The sequence below is a fragment of the Topomyia yanbarensis genome, chromosome 1 (assembly GCF_030247195.1).
Source record: "Topomyia yanbarensis strain Yona2022 chromosome 1, ASM3024719v1, whole genome shotgun sequence".
NCBI lineage: Eukaryota > Metazoa > Arthropoda > Insecta > Diptera > Culicidae > Topomyia > Topomyia yanbarensis.
In genome coordinates this window covers 72,142,000-72,166,675 of record NC_080670.1, presented here as the reverse complement: position 1 = coordinate 72,166,675, position 24,676 = coordinate 72,142,000, and the positions used below count along the sequence as shown (strand labels likewise).

The window sequence follows — 24,676 nt, the reverse complement described above, 5'->3', positions numbered from 1 at the left end:
AATATGGCTTCTTTTTAAGTTGTTCAAAAAATAGTGCGACCCTCTCCATAATGGTGCCAAAATAGGCTCATCACCCTATATCTTCAGATTGCTCGTGCTGTCGCAAAAGTCATTCTGATATGGTTCCGTTCATCGCACAGTGAGCAGTGATAATTTCGAGTGGTCACACTTTATTTATGACGATGGCACTCGCGAAGCCGAGCTGGCTTCATTTTCTAACGCTTCTTGCTCCCGTGTTAAGTACAGAAACATTTGTGTCGGCATTGAAAGAGGGTGCAAGTACTCGTTCAGGTTGCATGCTGTTGGCTGCTGCATTGGTGTTAACAGAAAAGGTATTGATAATGGCGGCGATACCCTTTGTTTTGGCAGCCAACTTACGGGCTCCCACTTTTTATTGGATCTTGTCTTGAACTGCTTGTCCGGCATCCTCTCAGTTCCAATAAGCAAATGTAATATTACGCTGCAGCGACAAGAAATAATCCAATTTTATCAATCCCAATAATCGTTTATTTGTATTATAATATTCCACTTATTACTTATTTCCTAGTATGGTAAAGTGGGGCAAATTTGAACGTGTAGGTAAACCCGACCCCCTCTGTTACCGAACATCGGAAGCACTACGAAAACTAATACCAGTGTTGTTGTGTAGAGCATCGAAAATAATCATAATGGTGGCATGACAGCATTTTATTAGTCTACATTAAGATGCTCAAACGACAACATGTGTGTTTTTACAACATTTGATTTGATTTATATGCATAATTGACTACACGATATTTCTGATTGTTAAAGTGATTGCATAAAAAAGGTAGGGGAATTGTGAGAAAAACCGACACTGTGGGTAAAACCGACACCCCACAACTTTTCCTAGAAATCAAATTTTTATTCATTTCATAATGATACATTTTTATTAGTACGTTTATGTAGAGCATTTGAAGAAAAATTGGATTTACGTTAGTGCGCCGAATGTCATAAAAATAAACAAAACATGCGACAGCAGCGTTCATACTCGTCTGGATGTAAAATTTCGTTGGTAGATTTTAAGGTTTTAACCGAACAAAAGCTTTTCAAATCACCCCATTTTTCAGTACCTATTATTATCGGCCTTTCCTATGATCAACTAGGTGCATTGAAGACGAGTTTGAGAAATTCAATATTTTTAATTGCTTTTATAAAAAAATGTGCGCTGTTGGGGTAAAACCGACACCATTTGGTTAGGGTAAAACCGACACACTGTTAAGATGGTTGTGTTTACTTGCGATTCATTACAAAAGGCACAAATCCCTGACTACATACGGGGAACGTGCCATTTTAGCCAATATATTCTGATACAAAAGGCTGGGGATCTTTGTGACACTTCAATTACACTATTAGCACACTATAGTAATAGCTGAATTTCACAGAAATACTTTTATTGTGTTTATTTCTTATAAGTCTCTTTAAAAATCAAAAATTGGAATTTTTGCTTATCTGATTCTATCGAAGCTTTTGCTATTTCTGCAAAAAGCTCATCAAACCAAATTTCTAGTGTTCTCTTGGTTTGGTCATAGACGAGCTTTATCACAATGAGACAATGATATTATGTATACCCCAATAGATCGTTGATGATCAGAGTCCGAAAAATCAAATCTGAAAAAGATAGTTTTACTAAGAAGTGTGTGTGTAGAGGTTGCAATGATGTGCGCAAGGATTATTTGGAAATACTCATATCAATAAATAATCCTATAGCATAAAATACTCTTATTTACTACGCTTTCGAACTTTCTTCCCCTCACTACATGATGAAGCAATAAAAAGCACATATTTGCATCATATATACTCACACTTTATTAATCACGCATATATCTAATTTTTAATAAAGATTAATATTTTAATAAAGTGGAGATAAAATAAATTAAAGGGGGTTTCGATCTTACCCCTATAGGGTGTCGGTTTTACCCGCAGTGCCTACAAAAAGTCACTTTGTTTTCCAAGTTTTACAATCAATAATTTTTAATGAAATAAATTTTTCGAAGCGCTGAAAAAATTAAGTCTTGTTAAGAAGTTTCTGAAGAAGAATTGTGCATTAAAATTAGACAACTTAGAGAAAGTGTTAAGCTTAAGCTGTCGGTTTTAACCATAATTCCCCTAAGTGGATTCTTTTTTTAAAGTCCTACAAAGTGCCTAGATGAATTTGGCTAAAAAAAAATTTCATATTTTTTTTTTCAATTGCGTCATTATGAAAAATGACGCGGCGGGGCAAATCCGACCTCTAAATAGTGGTGTAAATCCGACCGCTTTTTTTGCTATGAAATTGTTTATTTATGAAATTAAAATGCATTTTTATTATTTTTGCCTTTCTCAATAGAAAGGTATTGCAATTGCTCTGAAAACCGACATTTTAACGGAGGCCCGGAGGGCCGAGTGACATATACCATTCGATTCAGTTCGTCGAGTTCGGCAAATGTCTGTGTGTGTATGTATGTGTGTATGTATGTATGTGTGTGTATGTGCGTATGTGTGTGTGTATGTGACCAAAAATGTCACTCATTTTTCTCAGAGATGGCTGAACCGATTTTGACAAACTTAGTCTCAAATGAAAGGTTCCCATAGGCTGCTATTGAATTTCTAATTCTAATTTCTTCCGGTTCCGGAATTACAGGGTGATGAGTACGAACACGCAGAAAATGTCTATTTTAATAAATTCTGCAATGAATGTATAAAGGTGAACATTTTTCCAAAATATGACCACAACTGCTTCGATTTGTAGTATTAGGTCACTAACATCCGTTTAAAGTCTATTTGACCACATTGGCCACCATCATCGGTTCCGGAAGCCCCGGCGGAAGTATCTAAATTCAGAATAACAGTCACATCGGTTTCTCGGAGATGGCTAGACCGATTCGACTAAACTTGGCCTCAAATGAAAGGTATTGCGTCCCCGTAAATGGCTATCTAATTTCATCCCGATCCGACTTCCGGTTCCGGAGTTACAGGTTGTGGCGTGCGATCACATAGCAAATTGTGATTCAAACCGATACTCCGATGAAAGCAAAAAGGTAAAAATTTCGCTAAAATGTCTCTCAAACGACTTAAATTTGCTGTTCTAGGTCACCGACGGCCAACCAAACTTTCGTTGACTACATTGACCACCATAGACGGTTCCGGAAGTGCCCGGGAAAAGCGGCCATCTTTCAAAATTTACGAACTCACATCAGTTTCCCGGACATGGTTAGGCCGATTTTCACAAACTTTTCCCAAATAATAGCTATAATATCCCCATAGCTGTCTATAAAATTTCGTACGGATCGCTTATATGGGTCCGGAAATATAGACTAAATCGTCCGGTCACATATGAAATTCCCATATAAGCCGGAACTCAAATTTTTTTTCAAAGGGGGGACCTCATGAAATTTCAGAAATCGAATTCGTATTTTTGATGCCAAACATCTTTAAAATGCATGAAACGTCGATATTTTATGTTATCTCGAAAATTTTTTTTTTTATAAAAATCGACTTTTTTGGACTTTGCCGATTTCGCTCCTTTTTTTCAGTTCAATATTACCGTGTCTGTTTTTTCTTTTTCAAAATTTTAGAACTCGAATAATGATTTATTTTCCTGTATATAGTTGTCATGTGATGTATAATAATAAAATGTAATATATGCATTTAAAAGCTTTTAATGAATTTAAACAACGCACACATTCTCGTGATTCATGATTGAGAAAGGCACAATTGCACCGCTAGGTGGATTAAAATAGGTTTTTTAGCACAATAGTTACAAACGAAAGACACAGAAACGTGATGAATATAGTACTCATCGAGCAGTTGCTGCGATGCAAATGGGAATATCTTTAAGTGCTGCTGCTCGTGATTTTGACATTCCGAGCTTGACATTGAGTTCCATTTCCTTTTATTACCATTCAATAACATAACATTCATTGATTTATCATTGAAAAACCATTAAATTTGGGTATTATCTGTCCTTAATTAACCAAAAACATACGTGGTCGGGTTTACCCCACCATTTTTGAAAACAGCAAAATAGAACTTTTTCGTAAAACGCTTGCATCTCAAAATTTTCCCAAGATATGAATAAAAGCTTATGCATAGAGAGTTATACAGAAGTCTAACTTTCAATTTGGTATATATAACGACTTGATCCGATGTAAAATGAGCATTTTACAGCCAAAACCATTCACTAGGTCGAACTTCCCCAACCTTATCCTAAGTAGATTTGAGCTGTGGATGTAAGTTTGTAAACGAATAGTTCTTCGCTTAGTAGGGGAGCCCGAGGCTAGTTGGTGGTTGGGGTAAGTTGGCGGAATCCCCTTTTCTCCGTTTGTATTAGACATAAAGCGCTGTCTCTCGTTGTGAATCTCAAGTAATGTGAAACGCATAATCCAATGTGTTTTTGTTGTAAAACATTTTGTTTTGTAGAAGCTGTGGACAATATTGTGTTTTTGAGCATACTTTGTAAATTTTATTAATTTTAAATATTTTGTGTTATTTAAGGTGGTTTTTTTTTCCATACGTTTATTTGACACGGCATTTGCAAAAGCTTTTTACGCCAGTTTCTTTTTTTACATAGCACGTTACAAAAATCCTTAAGTCTAATTTTAACTATACTAGTAATTTGTCTAAAACTAACACTGAAATCACTTTATTGTTTGCTTTTTTCCTTACATTGTTATATTTCATAATGATCTAGTATTTTCGGGTGCATTTATTTACTTTTTTTCTGTTATTGTCTAAATTTAAAAACTGAATATTCTAGGACACTTTAATTGGTGAATGATTAGCCTTGGATGAGAGTATGAGGAGATGAATTTAATTAAATTTTAACAGACGCTGTTTTTAGAAAATGATAGATAAGTTCCATGTATAGAGGATCGCGATACGCCAGGATGTCTCTAACAGGAACATGGATTGGTCTTCCTCGGACTTGTAAAGAATCTACTAATTGTGATCTGGCTTCACGATATTCAGTGCAGGAGTTTAAGGTGGTTTTCAATATATTCCCCGAATGATTATATTTTTCGATAGTGCGTGAAAAAAGCTTTCAGTATCCGTATAAGTATTACACCTATCCATACACAAAAGCAATTTTTTAAATCCTTTTTTATAAAAAGTGCGGTTGAGGTTAGTTGGCGGTGACGCACACGGGGCAAGTTGGCGGTACTATTTACAGTGAAAAAATAGTCATCAAATATTTTCATTTCTGGAATTCACTCCAAAGTAAGAGAAACTTTTTTTTGTGTCTCTCGTCAATGCAGGGGACAATCATTTCGTCCAAACGCCTGAAGAATTTCAAAAATTTGCTTTTGAATATGGAGTACGCGTCAAAGTCAAAATGACGGGGTATTGAGACTGAAATATAATGAAAAGTGTCGAATAATAAACAGTTTTATTGAAAAGACAATCGGAACATTTAGTTTTTGTAGGATATATTCGAAAACTTTTATGCATCTAAAAGCATAACTGCAAGCTTTTTCTTGTACTCCGGTCATATTTTGTTTTCAGAAGGAATACATTTTGCATAATCTAGCATAAAGACGTCAAAACCAACTGATATAATTCACTTTCAGAAATGATTCCGGAAGCGTTACTCTCCGAACATGGATCACAACAGCAAATGATCCAGAAATTTCGCATTGGATCATAATTCATACATAACCTATAGGGCATGGGCGTAACATCTAAGTGCCAAAACATACGTTGAGGGAAAGTTTCGAATGAATCGTTTCACAATCGTTGGACAAATTAAAAAAAAACAAGTGCATTTCGTTTGCTGTTGTGGTGCGTGTTCGATTAGAAACGATTTGTCCCAACATTTCTTCTTGAAGGGAATTATAATAGTTTGAGTAATTCATTCGTTTTCGAGTGCTCGATCGAGATACAAGTGTTTTGTTTCCAGTCCGTGCGACAAAGAATAGTGCTAATCCGCGTTCAAGGTTATCTTGCGCATTCTCTGCCTCTTCGAGGTTTTGGACTTTTATCCTCTTTTGTGCGTGTGTTAACCGTTAGGCCGCATTCCTTAGCCTTTTGTTCGCAAAGTGAGGATTGAACAATAACCAGCTATGTAAGCTGGACTGGTGCGTCATGGGAAACAAATATACAGATAAGTGAAATCTACCTTTTTTGACACATTTACGGCTTTTTCCCGTCTGCGCGGGTGCTGACCTCGTGCGTTGACGGTGTCGATGGCTTCCTCTCCGGATGGCCAAATGGAAATCGAGTCGAGTCCTAAGGCTCTCCCCCGACCCAAACAATATCCAGAGCTCTCGACCGGTCCCTTTGTGGTCTTCTTTCAAATCGCTGAATCTATTACAGATTTCGAAAGACCTGACCGAACGATTCTCGGCTGTGACCGAAATAAAAAAAAGGTCCGCTCACACTGGCTCAGGGTCGTGTTGACTAACTCAAAGCAGGCAAACGATATTGCTTGCTGTGAGCACTTTACGAAGGACTATTATGTGTATATTCCAGCTGTAAAATTACAGTCTGAAGGCGTTGTCACCGATGAGAGTTTGACATGCAAGGATCTGCTGCAGTACGGGGTTGGCCGTTTTGGAGACCGCTTACTTCAGCCAGTGAAAATACTTGAGTGCAAGCGTTTGCACTCAGTAGTAATTGCGGGGAATGGTTCAAAAACATACCCCCAATCAAACTCTTATTAGGTGACTTTCGGTGGTACCGAATTACATCCTATTACACAAGGTTCGTGTGCCTGTCCGTCTATTCGTACCGCGGGTCATGAATTGCACTAAGTGTAAACAATTGGGTCACACAGCCACCCATTATAGCAATAAGGCTCGCTGTGGAAAATGCGGTGAGAATCATGTGGATGATTCGTGCAGTAAGAATGCTGAGAAGTGACCTTACTGTGCAGAGAATCTGCATAATATCTCGACATGCCCCGCGTACAAACTACGCGGAGATAAACTGAAACGTTCCCTTGCGAGACGATCCGAACGTTCTTTCGCAGAAATGCTAAAGAACCACCACCATCCTCAACAAACATCTATGCTTACTTGCCTCCTGACGAGGGCGAAGCTAATGACCGACAAGAGGGAACATCTACTAGGGTGCCTAGAAGTTATAAGAAGAGGAGGAACATTTCCTCTCCTAAAGTTCCTTGTAAAGATCAGAAGGTATCCCTTGACGGGGCTGCGAAAGTCACATGTATTGGAAGTGTTGCAACCAAACCGAAGCAAGTAGCTCCTGGTCATGGAGGATTAAGCTCAGAGAAGGAGTTCCCAGCACTTCCAGGAACATCATAAATCCCAAGTGTTCCTTTGTTTCAGTTCGAGAATAATCACAGCACTGGAATTATCAAACTCTCGGACATAGTGGACTGGATAATAAAAAAAATAATATAACTGATCCTATTAAAAATCTTATATTAGCTTTTCTCTTTACAGCAAGAACATTTTTGAAGCAGTTGACTGATAAATGGCCCCTCCTTTCAGCGATTGTAACCTTCGATGGCTAACTCATCGAACGAGGTTACGGATTTGATCACTGTTCTACAGTGGAATTGCAGAAGTATTATCCTGAAAATCGATTCCTTCAAAATTTCAATAAATACTTTGAGTTGCGATGCATTTGCATTATGTGCAACTTAATTAACTTCAGATATAGATCTCAATTTCCACGATTTTAATATTATTCGCCTGGATCGAGACATCCCTTATGGAGGAGTTCTTTTGGGGTTCAGAAAGTGCTATTCCTGCTACAGAATTAGCCTTCCATCGATAACAGGTATTGAAGTTGTCGCCTGTCAAGTAACAACCAAAAGCAAAGATCTTTGCATAGTTTATATATATATATATATATATATATATATATATATATATATATATATATATATATATATATATATATATATATATATATATATATATATATATATATATATATATATATATATATATATATATATATATATATATATATATATATATATATATATATATATATATATATATATATATATATATATATATATATATATATATATATATATATATATATATATATATATATATATATATATATAATTCTACCCCGATTTCGTCTGTGGATTTACCGAACGAATCGAAGAGTAGAAGTCGAATTGATTCACCAACTGATAATGCACATCGAAGTGATATAGAGTTCTCTTTGTTCCTGTCGAATATAGAACCTAATGTTACCGAAAGCGAAGTGAGTGCTTTAGTTCAACAGTGTCTCGGACTGAATTCAAACGACAGAACTGACATCAAAAAACTTGTTCCCGGGTGGAAGTCTATCGATGATATTAACTATGCGTCGTTCAGGATAGGGCTTGATAGGAAGTGGAAGCCACTAGCCCTGCAGGCGTCGAATTGGTCTCGAAACGTCCGCTATCGTGAATTTATCAACAGGAACAACACGACGTGGAAACCTGGATGTTGAACAACACATTACTGACTACTGATGATTTTGATTATCTTGTTTGTTTACAATAATTATTGTTTCTTTTTAAATTCAAGAATGTTCTGTGAGAAGTGTTATATTTTTGTCCTGTCTGAAATGTATTGTTGTATTTTTGTACTGCATGAAATTTAAATTTTGTAACTAAGATAAGGAACCACCATTGGGGCCACGGGGCCTGTTGGTGTAAACAAATAAAAATAAAATCAAAAAATAAAACAAGACCAATTAACAAAAAAACGGTCTGGTTCAATTTGCAGACATAGCCTTTCCTTCAAAAGAACGATACCAACTATATTTCGAATGTTCTATCAACAACCAGAGTTCAACAAGAAAATTTCCATTCCGGGAAGACACTTGATAGAATTGGGAATTGAAGCCAATAGCTTCCATTTCTGATAATTCTCTGTAAGACTCCTCCCGCCTGACCAAGACATCGGTACTACCACCTGCTAAAGTGAGAAGTGACGAGCCTAATGGCAGTGCAGAGTCCAGTCGAGTTATATCATCCACACCAGGCCCCTTTATTGAAAGTTGCCTACCACTAACCCAAGGCAATCTAGGGATATTCCTTTCCGGGAATACCCTGAATTGATCAGGAATTGAACCCGATGTCTTGTTATATCAGAAAAAGTCACCAAGCCCCACACTCAACGAACCAACTCCGTTATTGCCACTATCGCAGCAATAACCGAGATTAACTCTATTGCCGAGCAAAGCCAACATAACTCCATCATTAAATCAGACCCTGATCACAACAAAACTCTAAAAGCTTTGATTCAACCCGAAGAGCTCTTAGTACTGGTCACCATGTACGATTTCAAGTTAGTCTCTATCTCCTTATCGCGCACGTGGCTCAGACTTCTGTAGACATCTCATTATTTTTTAAAAACTTTAATGAACAAGTAACAAAAATCCAAACAAAAACGAATATAATTACTTAGTGTGACTAAATGCAAATAATAGAAGAGAAAAAAATACAATCTTCGTGGTATTACATAGTTATTCAAATAACTCCAAAATTCCAAATTCAAAAAATCTGTCTACAAAGCAGATTTTATGTGTAAAATACATAGTGTTTTGAACTCCGTCAATGTTGCCGCACGTTTAATATGTCTAGGCATCGAATTGAAAAAAAACTTATTCCTTTGTACAACAAGGAGTTTTGTGATTTACTAAATAAAAAGTTAAGTGTTCTTGCATCAGACCTATGCACATCACTTCCTCTTTCAATTCGATCACACAAATACCGAGGCAGCATTCCATTAATAATTTTAAAAATGAACACCATTGTCAAGTAATAAATTCTTTGCTTCACAGAGAGCCATTGTAATGCATCTAGTACGAAACTAGAGTAAGTGTATCTGTTACATTTTGAAATAAACCGCATGATTCTATTTTGCAACCGCTTTAACCTCAATATTTGTGTTTGATTGGTAAGAAACAAAATAGACGGGCAGAAGTCAATATGTGGTGAAATAATAGATTTATATAATAAAATTTTACTACTAATTGTTAAATCTTTTTTCAGACGATACAATATATCATACTTTTTAGCAATCTTTTTGATGACATTGTCGATGTGAGACTTAAAGGTTAACTTGTTATCAATGATTATTCCAATATATTTTAATTCACTAACGCGATCAATAGTCTCACCATTTATTTCAACGTTAACGTCAAGCCTAGTATTAGCCTAAGAGATAATCATGTATTTAGTTTTAGCAACATTTAACTTTAATTGTTTAAATTTTAACCAACGAGCAAGGGAATGCAAATCTTCGTTCAAATACGCCACGGCTTCATCTACATCCTTAGCTGCAATGAACAGAACAGTGTCGCCAGCAAACAAATTTAAGTCACAAAATCGTAAAACTCGCCTCATGTCATTTATATACATAATAAATAAAATAGGACCGAAGACACTACCTTGCGGCACTCCAAGAGGATTCTCAAGAGGACTAGATACAAAATCGTTGAAACTAGTTTTCTGAGTTCTATCACATAAATAGTTTTCAAGCCATTAATGTGCTATCCCTCCGATACCAACTCGCTCTTGATTCAGTTTCTATCAACATTCTTTCAGAGAAGCTGCGCCAGAATAGTTTTTCAGCGACTTTAAACAACTTTTTACTAAACTTGTTATCGGAAAAGCACATGCATTTTTCGCATGGTGACTTATCGACATCACGATTTAGCTACATGGGCCTTCCTCAGGGCTCATGTCTAAGCGCCCTGTTATACAATTTCTATGTCAACGACATTGATGAATGTCTTGACAATTCTTGCACGTTAAGGCAACTTGCAGACGACGGCGTGGTTTCTGTTACGGGACCCAAAGCTGTTGATCTACAAGGTCCATTTTAGAGTACCTTGGACAATTTATCTGCTTGGGCTGTTAAGCTGGGTTTCGAATTCTCCACGGAGAAAACTGAGCTAGTTGTATTTTCTAGGAAGCGTGAACCAGCACAACTACAGCTTCTATTAATGGGTCAAACTATCGCTCAGGTCTTCACAGTAAAATAGCTTAGGGTCTGGTTCGACTCGAAAGGTACTTGGGGATGCCACATTAGGTATCTGAAACAGAAATGCCAACAAAGGATCAACTTTCTCCGTACAATAACCGGAACATGGTGGGGTGCTCACCCAGGAGACCTAATTAGGTTGTATCAAACAACGATACTGTCGGTAGTGGAATACGGATGCTTCTGCTTTCGCTCCGCCGCGAACATACATTCCATTAAACTCGAAAGAATTCAGTATCGTTGTTTGCGTATTGCCTTAGGGTGCATGCAGTCGACCCATATGATGAGTCTCGAAGTCCTGTCGGGCGTTCTCCAGCTGAAAAATCGATTTTGTGAACTCTCATATCGATTACTCATTCGATGCGATATCTTGAACCCGGTGATCATTGAAAATTCGAAAGGCCTGTTGAGCTCAATTCTAAGACCCATTTCATGTCCCTGTACTTTGATTACATGGCACAGAATATTAATCCATTTTCTTACAATCCCAGCTGTGTGTATTTCATAAATACTTCTGAATCTAATCTTTGACACATCCATGGAAGACGAGATTTGTGGGATTCCGGACCACATACGCCCGCAAGTGGTTCCAAACATTTTTTATAATAAATTCTGAGCTAGTCGACTGCTCTAAGATGTTTGATACTGATGGATCAAACCTCGAAGGGTCCACTGGCTTCGGTATTTTCAATCAAAAGTTCACCGCCTTCCACAAACTCAGTGACCCCGCTTCAGTTTTCGGCGCAGAACTAGCTGCTATTCAGCACAGCCATGGAGTCATTGACACATTACCCGCAGACCATAACTTCATCGTCTCGGATAGTCTGAGTTCTATTGACGCTATTCGCTCGATGAAACATGAAAAGCACTCCTCGTATTTTTGGGGAAATACGGGAGCTACTGAGTGCTTTATCTGACAAATCTTTCCAGATTACCTTGGTGTGGGTCCCTTCTCATTGCTCCATTCCGGGCAATGAGTAGGCGGACTCCTTAGCAAAGGTGGGTGCCCGTTGTGACGTTTATGAAAGACCAATTTGATTCCACGAATTTTTCAGTATTACTCATCAGAGAACCTTCGAAAGTTGGCAAACTTCGTGGAGCTATGGTGAACTAGGAAGATGGCTACAAGTTATCGACGAAACCTTGGATGGCAAACCATTATACGCTGGATGCACATCTCCGGCGTATTGGGCTCGTGGATAGTGGTATCTGCGCTTGTAGCGACGGCTATCACGATATCGAGCACATAGTCTGGGCGTGCACCGAGTACAGTTCCGCCAGGTCTCGGCTTATGGACACCCTCCAGGCCTGAGGAAGAACACCCAACGTCACGGTTCGAGATGTTCTGGTAAACCGTGATCTCCATTATATGTACATCGTATACACTTTCCTAAAAACCATTATTATACACATTTAACTTTTTTCTATCATTCTCATAAGTGCCCTCTTACGCCTGTACCATACACCCACGAAGGTTTGATGCGACTCCAAGGTGACAACAAATATCTCTGTCGAATGAGCAACTCGAAGTCTTTCCGATCCGCATCTTAGCCGTATTACGAAATCGTCTGGAGGAACCCCGAGTCTGTAACCTATGCCGTTGATCTCCCGATTCCTGAAACTGAAAGTTAATAACTTTTTCCCCTGCCTTCTTTGTTCACCCTCCCCTTACTCTTATACCCAGAAGCATAACCCCTACTCCCCCACTCCACCAAATATCTTCCAGAAGCACTTAGCTCATTCTGTCTCTTCTAGTTCTAACTACTATATTATATAATCTCATGGAAAATGCCCAACTCTACTACCACAAAAATAATTTATATTATATTACCCCCTTGTGTATATGTGTAGGATAGCTATAAATTCTCCTTAGTTTCATTTAAAAAAAATCAATATGTAATCCCCTAGTTTAAAGTAAATTAAAAAGTAAAACAAAATGAAATTAGCACATTTAAGCAAACGCAAAACTTACCTTATCAAATAAACGAATTGAATAAAAAATAGTTGGCTTAAAGTTCAACAGAGAACGGGCAAAAATCGAAAACAAACAAAAAAACAGTTTTTTTCCACACCGTGTGTTAGATCTTCATAAAAAATAATCAGCAGTATTGTAACAACATTCTACACAAGCTGATTGATTTTTATGAAGGTCTAACACACGGTGTGGAAAAAATTGCTTTTTCGTTTTCGATTTTTGCCCATTCTCTGTCCAACCTTAAATGACCTTAACCTACACACCAAAAAAAATATGAACACATTATCGTTGACTGAATTGCAAGCATGACAAGGCCATTTCTGCATGAAAAGCACCCAGCGAAAAGAAAAAGAGCATTAATATCATACAAGTTTGGTCAACACATGTCTGTCTCTTCCTTCCAATGACTTCAATGGTGCCCTATATCAGGTGGAATTTGGAATTATAATTTTCGGCTGAAACGTGAGACTATTCAAACACTCAAATTCCTCTAAACGCGCTGTTTAACTTAACCGAACTTCTTTTGCAAAAAAATAAGCATGAAGTACTTTCCAAATTATTAGGTCTCGTGTGAAACTGACTTACACATAACATCGTTAAAAACTTAAACAACTTTTCTGGATGATTTCAGATCAATTTTAAGTTGATAACAAAGTTGTAGGCCTTTAAATTATCTATCATATTCTTATTCTTAGTGTTGTCTAAAGCAGCTTCCAGTGCCAGAAATGTGAACTAGTTCCAATATAAAAACCTAGGTATGTTTTCACGAAAAATAATGTCGCTGTGGACCCCCCGACGGATTATGTTGATGTTGGTTGCAAATGAAAGGGGAAAGTTCATTCTTTCTTATCCCAACGTTTCAGAGATGCCGATTTTTTTATAAAGTTGTGCTATCTAACAAACCGTGCCAACTTATATAAGTAGGTATTGAGCCCTTCAGCACAAATTGTTTCTATTATTTTTTTATCGGGAGAGATATAACAAAGTACATTTGCATTGGCGTGCTAAGCCAGCTTTGCCTTTAGTTCTGTCAAGCATACTATTGCTATTGATTACTAATGAAATTCACAATTAACTATATTTTCAGCCGACTGAACGGAGGGAATTCAAGTTCATGGCGTCACAGCATATCTCGTGATCTCAGCTCGGACATTGATTCAATGTTTTCGCGCTCTGGAGCAACACTTCCTAGAGGTGATTATCGAAGCATTTTTAAGTAGAATTTCTACTATGATTTCGTAGTGTTTTACCTCTTTTTTTCATGTCCGTTTTACGTCACTTTTTAATATTTAATAACATTATGATTCTTTTTTATAATTTTTCATATAAAGAGGTTAAGAACCGAACAAAGGTTTATCTTTGAAGATTATCTCTGTGTATTGCCATCAACTCTATTCAAAGAAGGCGTCATACCATATACACAACTAAATTATTGTAGATTTACTCACAACAAAAACAAGAATCATGCCAAACTCAATATTATTCAGTGCAATTTCACAATAGATAAACATGGAAACATTACTGTAATATACCTATTTGAGCAATCCTATGCTATACGAATAACAATATTTAAATATTGCAATTTTTTAGTAAATTACTTTCGCTAACACCTTTTTTTGCGTGGGAGGCATAGTGAACTGTAGTGTAGATTTATAGTAGCCAGTACTACCCACGAGTAAATTTCAAGAAAAAACTGCTTCCTGTAAGTTGTGTAGTTATGTTTATCGAGAACGAATGTAATGTTTTTTTTTAATTTACTTAGTGTAACATTAAATAGATGTTTGGATTGATGATGCATATGAAATATGATATAATTCAATAAAGTCATTGAAACAATGTTAAAATGTAGTATATGTAGTCTTTATTTTTGTTTCTAATTATAGTCCATGTATTTCCATATGATCAATTCAATTCGGTGCAACGTGCGGTCGTATAAGTGAGCCATGCTGCAATCATTTCTGCATAAACCACTCTCAATCCAAAATATTTGTTTAGTGTTCCTCTCAGTTATAGCTCAATTGACTTGTTTGTTTTTTCTTTTATTCTAATGAACTATCGTAAATTTTATTTATATTCCTCAATACAAATAAATACAATGAAATTTACAAATTGATTATTTTGCCAAGACATGTTTATCAAGAAAGATGGTTAAAGTTGACGATCTGTCGGAAATTAATAATTAATTTAACCACTTGAATTTTAATGAGAGGTAATTACTAACCAAATATTTTGCATGATAATTTGCATGACTTATCCTCGAGCGATAAGACAATACGTTTCGTTTCGTGACAACAAGCAATTTTAACCATCAGTCAATGTCAATAAAGTGTTGTAAATTTTATAGAAAACAAAAAAAACTGCAATTTGTGAACGACTGTTTTGTTTTGGTTTTTTTTAAAGAATCACTAAAAGTATAAAATGCTTCTTCGCATATACATTGACTAGTATGTAGTTTAATACATTATTAACCACAATTTACTTTGAAATTTGGTACAATGGCGATCACAATCGAGAGACAACTTTTCCTCCTCTCCTCTAAGTTGGCGATCAATGTGTACTATGAAAGGTGTCAACATTTACCAATGTATTAGTGCAATTTTTTTAACAGAAAGATGTGAAGGAAAAAACAAACTGACGCGGTACCGTGCTTCATTATTATTGTCCACTAAGAAATTCAAAAAATTGATTCAAAATCGTCTAATATGGGTCCAATAATGGACATATGTTAGACGTCGTCTACGTTTGTCTAACGAAAGTCCTTCATTGAACGAATTTGAAACATCTGTTTCTCAGTTTGTGATATAAATATAAACATGTCTTCGCCGCTTGCTTACGAGTCCCGATTGGTTGGTTTTGTTTGGGGTACGCTCCACTGTTCCGGCCACCATAATTAATTTGGTAAGCAAGAAACAAACACACTCAGAAACGACGACTTTTTTCACCTATTTAAATCTATTGCTTGGACGTTTGCTTGACAATTAAAGAAGACAATCGCGAGCTGATTTGATCTAGTCCTATCTAGAACCCTATGAATATATATTGGTGCTGTCTACATTCCTCCTGAAAAGCGACTCGACTGCAATGTCATGCAACTTCACATTGATGCTGTGAATAACGCTTCTTCACAAGCTGGCGCGGATGGCGTGATGATTGTCCTTGGTGATTTCAATCAGCCAGGGCTCATTTGGGTGCCGTCACGACACGGATACGCTTACCCTGACCCGATTGCTTCGACAACCAACATCGCCAGTCGTTTGCTACTGGACGGATTTGCTTTCAACGGGCTAAGTCAAGTAAGCATGATTCCTAACCACCAGTCACGCTTTCTGGATCTCGTCTTTGTTAGTGAAACTATTATACCTGTATGTTCCGTCAATGAAGCATCCAGCGTGATTGTTCCACTTGACAACTTTCATCCCGCGCTTGAAATCTCAATTGGCACTATTCGCTCAGTTCAGTACGTAGAAACTGTTTCTGTCGACCGTCTCAACTTTCGCAAAACTGATTTTGTAAAGCTGCGCAGTTCTCTGTCGCAAATTAATTGGAGTGTACTGCATGCCCAAAGGAGTGTTAATGCTGCAGTTGCCCTCTACAAGCGACTACTACTGAACTGTGTTGAGACCTCAGTGCCTAAATGTCAGCCTCCTAGCAAGCCGCCCTGGTCAACAGCACTCTTCGAAAGCTAAAACGTACTCGAGCAAAAACCCTACGTGCGTACACAAATCGACGGTGTCCTCTTTCTAAGCGCATGTTCACTTTTGCCAGTAATGAGTATCGTTGTTACAACAAGCTTCTGTACAAACGCTATGTAAACCGCATCCAGAATAATCTACGCCGAAACCCGAAGGGCTTTTGGTCATTTGTCAACACGAAGCGAAAAGAAACTGGACTTCCAGATTCTTCTCAAGTGTTTTTTCAGCTGACTCGCCAACCGCAATCGAACTCTAAAATGCTTCTCGTGACGTTCCTGCTTGTGCTGTTGATATGGTGTTTACTGTCTCCAAAAAAATGGTTATATCTGCAATCCTGAAAACCAAGTCATCTTATGCACCCGGCCTCAGTGCTATACCTTCAACTGTATTGAAAAAATGTTCGGACTTACTTGTAACACCACTTGCATATATTTTTAACCTATCGCTTCAGCAGCAAACGTTTCCTGAGGATTGGAAACGCTCAGTAATGTTCCCGGTATTCAAGAAGGGTGTCAGATGCAACATGGAGAGCTACCGCGGAGTCACTTCGCTTGGAGTCGAAAGTAAAGTATTTGAATCAATCATCAACAAAGCGTTATTTTCTGCTTGTCGACACTACATCAGTACATCTTGGCACGGATGTTTCCCCAGACGTTCGGGCGAGACGAATCTCGTCTGCTTCACGTCATTTTGCACAGAACAATTGTCTAAGAAATTGCAGGTGGATACTATTTCCACTGATCTAAAGGCAGCTTTTGATAGAGTTAATCATGAGATACTGATAACAAAGCTTGATAAGCTAGGGTGTTCTACTAGATTCTGCCATTGGCTTCGATCCTACCTTGTACACCGTGAAGTCGTTGTTCAAATTGGCGATATTGTTTCAGAATCCTTTATCAACACTTCCGGAGTTCCTCAAGGTAGTACGCTGGGTCCACTGCTTTTTTCGCTGTTCGTGAATGATGCAGTTTTCATTCTAAGGCGTGGAGGAAAGCTGTTTTTTGCCGACGAGTTAAATTTTTTTCTTGTAATACGAAATGAAGCCGATTGATGTGCGCTACAGCATCTTATCGACACATTTTATAGCTGGTGTCTAAGAAACATGATGGTCCTTAGTGTTGCAAAATGTTTTGTCATCAGCTATTTTCGAACGAGAAATATGCTTACCTTCAATTATAACATCGCAGGAACTCAGCTGCAACTCGTTGACCACGTGAAGGATCTAGGAGTCATTCTTGATGAAAAGCTAACGTATACTCATCACGTCTCTGCGTCCATCGACAAAGCCAATCGATTACTGGGATTTATTTTCAAAATTTCCAGTGAATTTCGGGATCCTCTGTGTTTCAAGGCTGTTTATTGCTCATTGGTGCGCCCGCAGTTGGAATTTGCAAATGTCGTTTGATGCCCCTATCAAGCAACGTGGAGCCTTAGGATCGAAGCAGTCCAGCGTAAATTCATACGATATGCGTTACATGGATTGCCGTGGAACGATCCGTTAAACCTGCCACCGTACGAGGACAGTTGTCGTCTTTTAGGACTTAATACTTTAACGCATCGGAGACATGCAGCGCAGGCTACTTTCGTGTCAAAGATTCTGCTGGCTGAATATGATGATCCGGAGCTACTAGCGCAAATCAGCCTCTACGCGCCTACCCGTTCTCTTTGCCCACGAGCCCTGCTGCATTCTGAAATGCGCAGCACTAACTACGCTGCCAATAGTCCAATTTTAGCAATGAGTCGTCGCTTCAACGAGTTTGCTGAAATTTTCGACTTCGTCGTGAATTCTTCGCGATTTCGTCGTCGTGTATTGTCACTAGCTTAATTGTGTTTAGTTTAACTTAGTTTAGTTTAGTTCATTTAGACAAATTGTCAGTTGGACTTTTTTATACAAATACAAATAGGGTAAGCTTACTTTATCATGCTTTTTGACTTTTTCCATACGTTATGTTATGAATACAGCCTACACGGAAGAACAATTGAAAGCTGCGATTCGATCTGTGACTAGGGAGTGCTCTTCGATAGCAAATTGAGCTTTTTCGACCATATCACCACGACAACTGTTAAGGTTTTCTGAATGCTGGGCTTCTTAAAGCGGAACACCGCGGACTTCAATGATTTCTACGCACTAGAAGAACACTTCTGATCAGGACACATGCTATGCAAGTGTGGGCTCCATACCATGCCGATCAAAGTGACCGAATAGGACGTTCAAAGTGACCGAATAGGGCGATATTTCGTGCGATTCGCTCTCAGGAAACTCAATGGAATGATCTAGTTATATTGCCTCCTTACGCCGATATATGTCTGCAGACTCTGGCGACTCGTCTATGTACAGATGCATTTTTAAAAATCAGCGAAATTAAATTCATTTCAAAATAGAAATTTATAATGCATTTTGCGTTACAATCTGCCCCTAGCGACTCGCCGTATCTTCCTTCAAAGAGTTTTTGTTTTCAACTTGCTGTCAGTTTATATCGACAGTTCAGATCGAGATGCATTATAGTATAGGTGTTCATATTCGTCATGTTTGAGTGTGTTGGATTGTTGCTAGTGAAATTAATCATGGCGGCCCAGGACCGCGAAGCACGTAATCAACATACTGACCAATCGAAACGAAGCTTGTAAGCACGTGGTAAAAATAAGTATGGCGTCCGGGATCACAAAAGAGCAAATGTTTACATCACTAACCAATCAGAATGAAGTATGGGACCACGTGCTTTTGTTTACTTCTTCATTTCTTCTTGTTTGCCCAAAAAAGTGACAGCTGATGCAGACATAGAAAAAGATGTATACACCTCGAGTTCAGATCTTCTCTGGGCCATTAATTTGTATGCGCCTCCCCGTGTTCTTCGTAACCCAACTCTGTTGTGGTTCCCTAGACACCGTACTGCACATGAACAAAATAATACACTGGAAAGATGTTGCCGCAGATTTAACGAAACTTCTTCATTACTTGTTTATAACATTTCCAAGCATAGATAGAAGTTGTTATTAAGAAATATATAGTTTTAAAAGGTGTAAACAATGATTATTTATTATTTTTCCTTCGACATTCTTCTTTTCGCACATTTCTCACCCTGCCGAAATCTTCCGAACAGTGTTGCTAATTTTATTAATGAAAATGGATTCTTGTTGATTTATTTTATGCCTGCAATATTTTGTATCTTGAATCCATCATATTGATGAAGGGCACCGTTTTTCCATGTCATGGGTGTTTAGTAAAGTTTGATGAAGCCATTATCTGAAAAATCTTAGATTATGGTTTGCTTGCTGTCTCAGTTTTATTAAAGTTAATCAACCACGTATACTGCAAATGTGTGGTAGATAGGATAACAAGGGTCTTTTGGACCACTTGACGATAATTTGTACATTTTTTCCATTTAAAATTCATAACAAATTTTAATATTACTAATGTAACACAAAAGTTATCGCACTAGAAAGCAACTTCCGTTATATTCTGAGTTAAATGGATTAATAGGAAGTAGTGAATTGAAATTTTTTAAACGTGTTTTCACATTTTAACGGAACTAGTGTAAAATCTCTAGGAGACGGTATAGTTGTAGCCAACACCCAAAGGATATTATTTTTTAAGTGTATACATTTCAAACATGCAAATATCGTTATTATGCTTATAAAATACATAAGAAATAGTTTTAGGCTGAAAAAAGCGATCAGATGTATTAAAATTATTATTTTGGGAAGGTCCAAAACTGTTAGCAATGTCCAAAGGAAAACATATTATCGACATACTCATAATTAGCTCTAGAAAAACTACTACTCTATCTACTCTGCTTTTAAAAAAAGTTCACTTTTTGTTCCCAGAAAAGCACTTCTTCGCCATACAAAGTAAAATACGTGAAAATTTGGATGGTCCAAAATATGTTTGCAGCCATGGTTCCAAGAAAAAAAAAGATGGTCCAAAATATGCTTCGTTTACGGTTCAAAATAAAGTTGGGTGGTCCAAAATAAGAAAAATGTGCCTTTACGATTTGTACTTTTTCCCATGTATTTACGTTTATTTGACTATTTAAAGCACTAAATATCGAAAAAAGGATGAGGCCGTACATATAACCTTATTAATTGATCCACATTACATAGCCAAACTGATTTTTTCAGATCTTTTTTTCTCATAACTTCCTAAAGCGGACCAAAATACCCCTGCTACCCTACTTCTTCAGTTTTGCTGCACAATTTATGTTCAATTTAATCATTTTTACTCTTGACGATAATAATTTTATTTGTTAAAAGTAATGATAATAATTGCAACCTCACTCAAACTTAGAAAAAAGGTGTGCCCACGCTAGATATATGCTCCGATGTGTCGGCGTGGCGAATGTTGACGCCTATGTAACTAAAAAAAATTCTTGGTACAATCCCTTTCCCAAATTTTAGGTTTCTATTGGAATGGGCTTCGCAGCGTACAGCCACATACAAAAAGACGGAACAGCTTGAAGAAAATTCTAAAAAACAATATCACCCACGGTACACTAGCGACATCTGTTGAACACATTACACAAAATGTAATTCTTGCAACAACATCATAAAAAAAATTTCAACTTAAGCTCTAACAATTCCCGCCCTGCTTGCCAAATGCAAGATAATAAATGAAAGGTGGGATTATTTTTACAATTGTCAAATTTGAAGAGCGGAATAGAAAAATCGTCGATGTCGTATACTATGACTTCCCATAAAATAATAATTGCAATGGACAAATTTAAAGAATACAGAATAACGACTGTATTTCTTTGACCCATCATAATTATTTATTGTTCTATATTTGGGTAATTAACCAACGATAAAAAAGTTTTTGTTTTGTTTGAGGAAATCAATTCTTGTTGCCGTTTCATTGTTTTTTGTTTCTATTTAGTCTTCTTTACCGTCGCTCTTTTTGAATCCTGCAGACATCAGGTACCCTAACACGCGGTGTTATTAAAAAAATTACTGCGCAGAAATGTCACTTTTAATGATTGTGCACAGACACCTTTCAAGGTAGGCACATTACTTTATTTTCCAGGCTAGCGTTTACTTTTACTTTTTGTAAAGGCGGCATACAATTCCGTGGCAATACATTTTCTTTCGACGAAAGATGTGCTTCTATATTGAGTGCAAAGTATGCTCGATGTGCTGGAACATATAAATCTACATCCTGACGAAACCAAAATATACAGTTAATATCATTGGGTTGAAACGGATCACTAAACATGTCTGATTGAAAATGGTCCAAGCGTATCTCTAGATTTCGTAACTCCTGCACCCTGCCAATTTCTCCATTAGTTCAAATACCAACAAATTCGAATCCATTACATACATCTAGCTAGATTCGATACACCGAATCAATTAAATTAGTAACATCCTATTATGTGCTTACTCATCGATCGGCATTGTGTGGTAACCTTAGAAATGATAGTGAACAACTCCCGCCTTGGGTACTTCGACAAGAATGCATTTCACATTTTCGGCCCATTTTGTATGTTTTGGTTTGCATGAGATTAAAAAGGCGGTAACGTTTTCGGGTGGGTTCGGAAACTAAGTAAAGCATTTAGCTCTGTATCAAAACCTCGCATTGAAAATAATTTTTATGTTTTCACAATACTAGTTCACGCAAAAAAAATAAAAGTGGCGTTATACACGAATGTTTAGTAGGTGGTTGTGTCTAAATATGTTTAGTATTTTTAGGATCCTAGTTCATAACTTGCTGATACACTGATTTGTATTAACTTTGTCGACTAAAAAAGTAAAGAATTGAACGATGTGAAACGATTTTCGTAAATTTTTTTCCTGTTAGCATGATATGTTAGTCTTGAGCTCGGATTTTTGACACAGTGTCACGTATCTTATAGTTTTCTTAATTCTTTCACGGACATGCATTGTGGCTATATAATGTATTTTGGTGCTCAGCGCAGTTTCATTTTATTCCGAACATTACACTGAATCTTAATAAAAGAATAACTAGGTAGCGTGTCCTAGTAGTTTCCTTGTATCTAATGATTGCGTCTATGAGACTGGTGGCTAGTAGTTATACACAAGAGCTCACGTAGAAATTTCAAAACCAGAGAGCACAGTGGCACTCAAAAACATTCAAGAAACAGTTCTCGAATCCATGAATAATAGTCTGAGTTCCTTGACATTATTTACGAAAATATATTAAGATCATGCGAAAAATTGATTACTTTATGAACTATATCATGAACCGGTTAAAAAATCCATGTATAATACGTTGAGTTCCGCGAAATTGTTTACGTGCAAAGATTAAGATCAGGCACAAAATCTTAAACATTATTAACTATAACTTGAAAATAAAAGTGTTTTTTTTTAATTTTTGGACTATTTCACGCGCACGAATGGTGAATTGTGACTTATATGCTCTTAATCATAACCAGTTCGCGAAGCAAAAATGGATTCATGAATAATATTCGGAGTGTCGTGTAATGATTTTCGAGAAAATATCAAGACTATTTTAATTTTATGATCTAATTCACAGACACTAATACCGAATAAATATTAAGATGTGATAAATCATGAATCAGTTTACGTAGTATATTCTGACCATAGACAATGTTACTAGATTTGCAGATAAAATTATGAGCCAACAATTTTCGAGTTCACGAATTGTCGGCGCGAGAAAACTGCATCGGTGGCGCGCCGTCGGTCTACTGTTCGGCGTCGGCGCATGTTAAAACTTTTCGGCGGCGGTGGCGTAGCGCAGCGGCACGCAGGTCTATGCCCACCTGTATCCGTTTTGGGTAATATCCACCTATGGGTTACAAGCTAGTACTAATTTTCCAGGCACATCTTGTACAGGAAAAATATTGCTAATATTATATCGAAAAAGATAAAAATCATTCAGGTAACGATTTTTTAATTAGAATATTTAATAAAAGTGAGCATTATCGAATACGACTGCAATGAGTTCTCCACAAACTAGGAAGAAATAAAATTTCCCTCTCTATATTATGTTTGCTTTTCTTGCAAATCTGACGAAGTCACAGAGTTACACTGGAAATATTAGTTGTCTGGGACCAATATGTCATTGTATTTTGCAGGATTACAATTCTCGAGTACTCTTTCAAATTGACTCTCTTTGTTTACTTTCTCTTGATAATTACAATTGCAAAACTTTGCAATTATTTCCTAGTACAGACCGAACAATGCTTTATAGGGGGAGATAGAGTAAAACGCACCCCCTAAGGAAATATGATCATAACTCAGATATAGAACATAAATTGGGAGAATTTAATTAATGATTGGAATTTAACTAATGGCTTTGGAAAATATTCAAAAACACGAGAAACATTCATTTTTTTCAAAATCATTAAAAATTGTTTTTTGAAAAATGAGCAGGGCAATACGCACCCGTGCGGGACAAAAAGCACTACAACAATGGGGTAAAATGCACCGCAATAGCGGGGCAGAATGCTCAGTGAACAAGCTAGTAATTTTTTCTGTCGAGATTTCACAAAAGTGCGCCATTAAATAGCCTTAGGTTATGCAATTATTAGGTTTTCAGATTAAAAAATCAACAAGAGCAAAGAATATACCCTTGCCCCCGATGAAGCAAAGATATAAACTTACAAAGAAGTGAATTATTTAGTAGATGTTTCATATATAAAGCAACAGAACAACGGTAAAAATAGAACTGTAATGCACTGATATAGTAGTAAAACAATATGTATAAGAGCAGAAATTCCTTGTTGCACGAGCCATAATAATTACATGAGAAGAGCTCGTTATTGTTTTTTGCTTATTTCTCGGGCTGCTATTGATATGCGGTTATCAAACTTTGACAATGTATGTTTACTATGGCGGACTTCCGGCTGGTGTTACCCTTTTCTCTAAATTTTCACTAATTTTCGACATAAGGAAGGAGTGCATTTTGCCCCGAGGGTGCGTTTTACTCCATCTTCCCCTAATATTATGCAAAGAGTTGAGGGCAATCATAAAAATTACTGCATTATTCTTCGGTATCAAATATTTGCAATCAAGACTATAATATTAAATTTACTAACTGCACTGCTATAAAAGCTTTCTGCTGTGCAATCACATTT

General features: G+C 37.0%; 1 protein-coding gene across 6 annotated transcripts in view; it reads left to right on the top strand.

Annotated features, from left to right (window-relative positions):
- Positions 1-24,676, top strand: part of LOC131677909 (uncharacterized) — a 401,698-nt gene that overhangs the window by 239,274 nt on the left and 137,748 nt on the right. For all 6 annotated transcript variants that reach the window (XM_058958001.1, XM_058958002.1, XM_058958003.1 and 3 more), the window contains one exon: positions 14,024-14,130. In XM_058958001.1, coding sequence (XP_058813984.1) covers positions 14,024-14,130 — 107 coding nt within the window. The remainder of the gene's footprint in view (positions 1-14,023; positions 14,131-24,676) is intronic.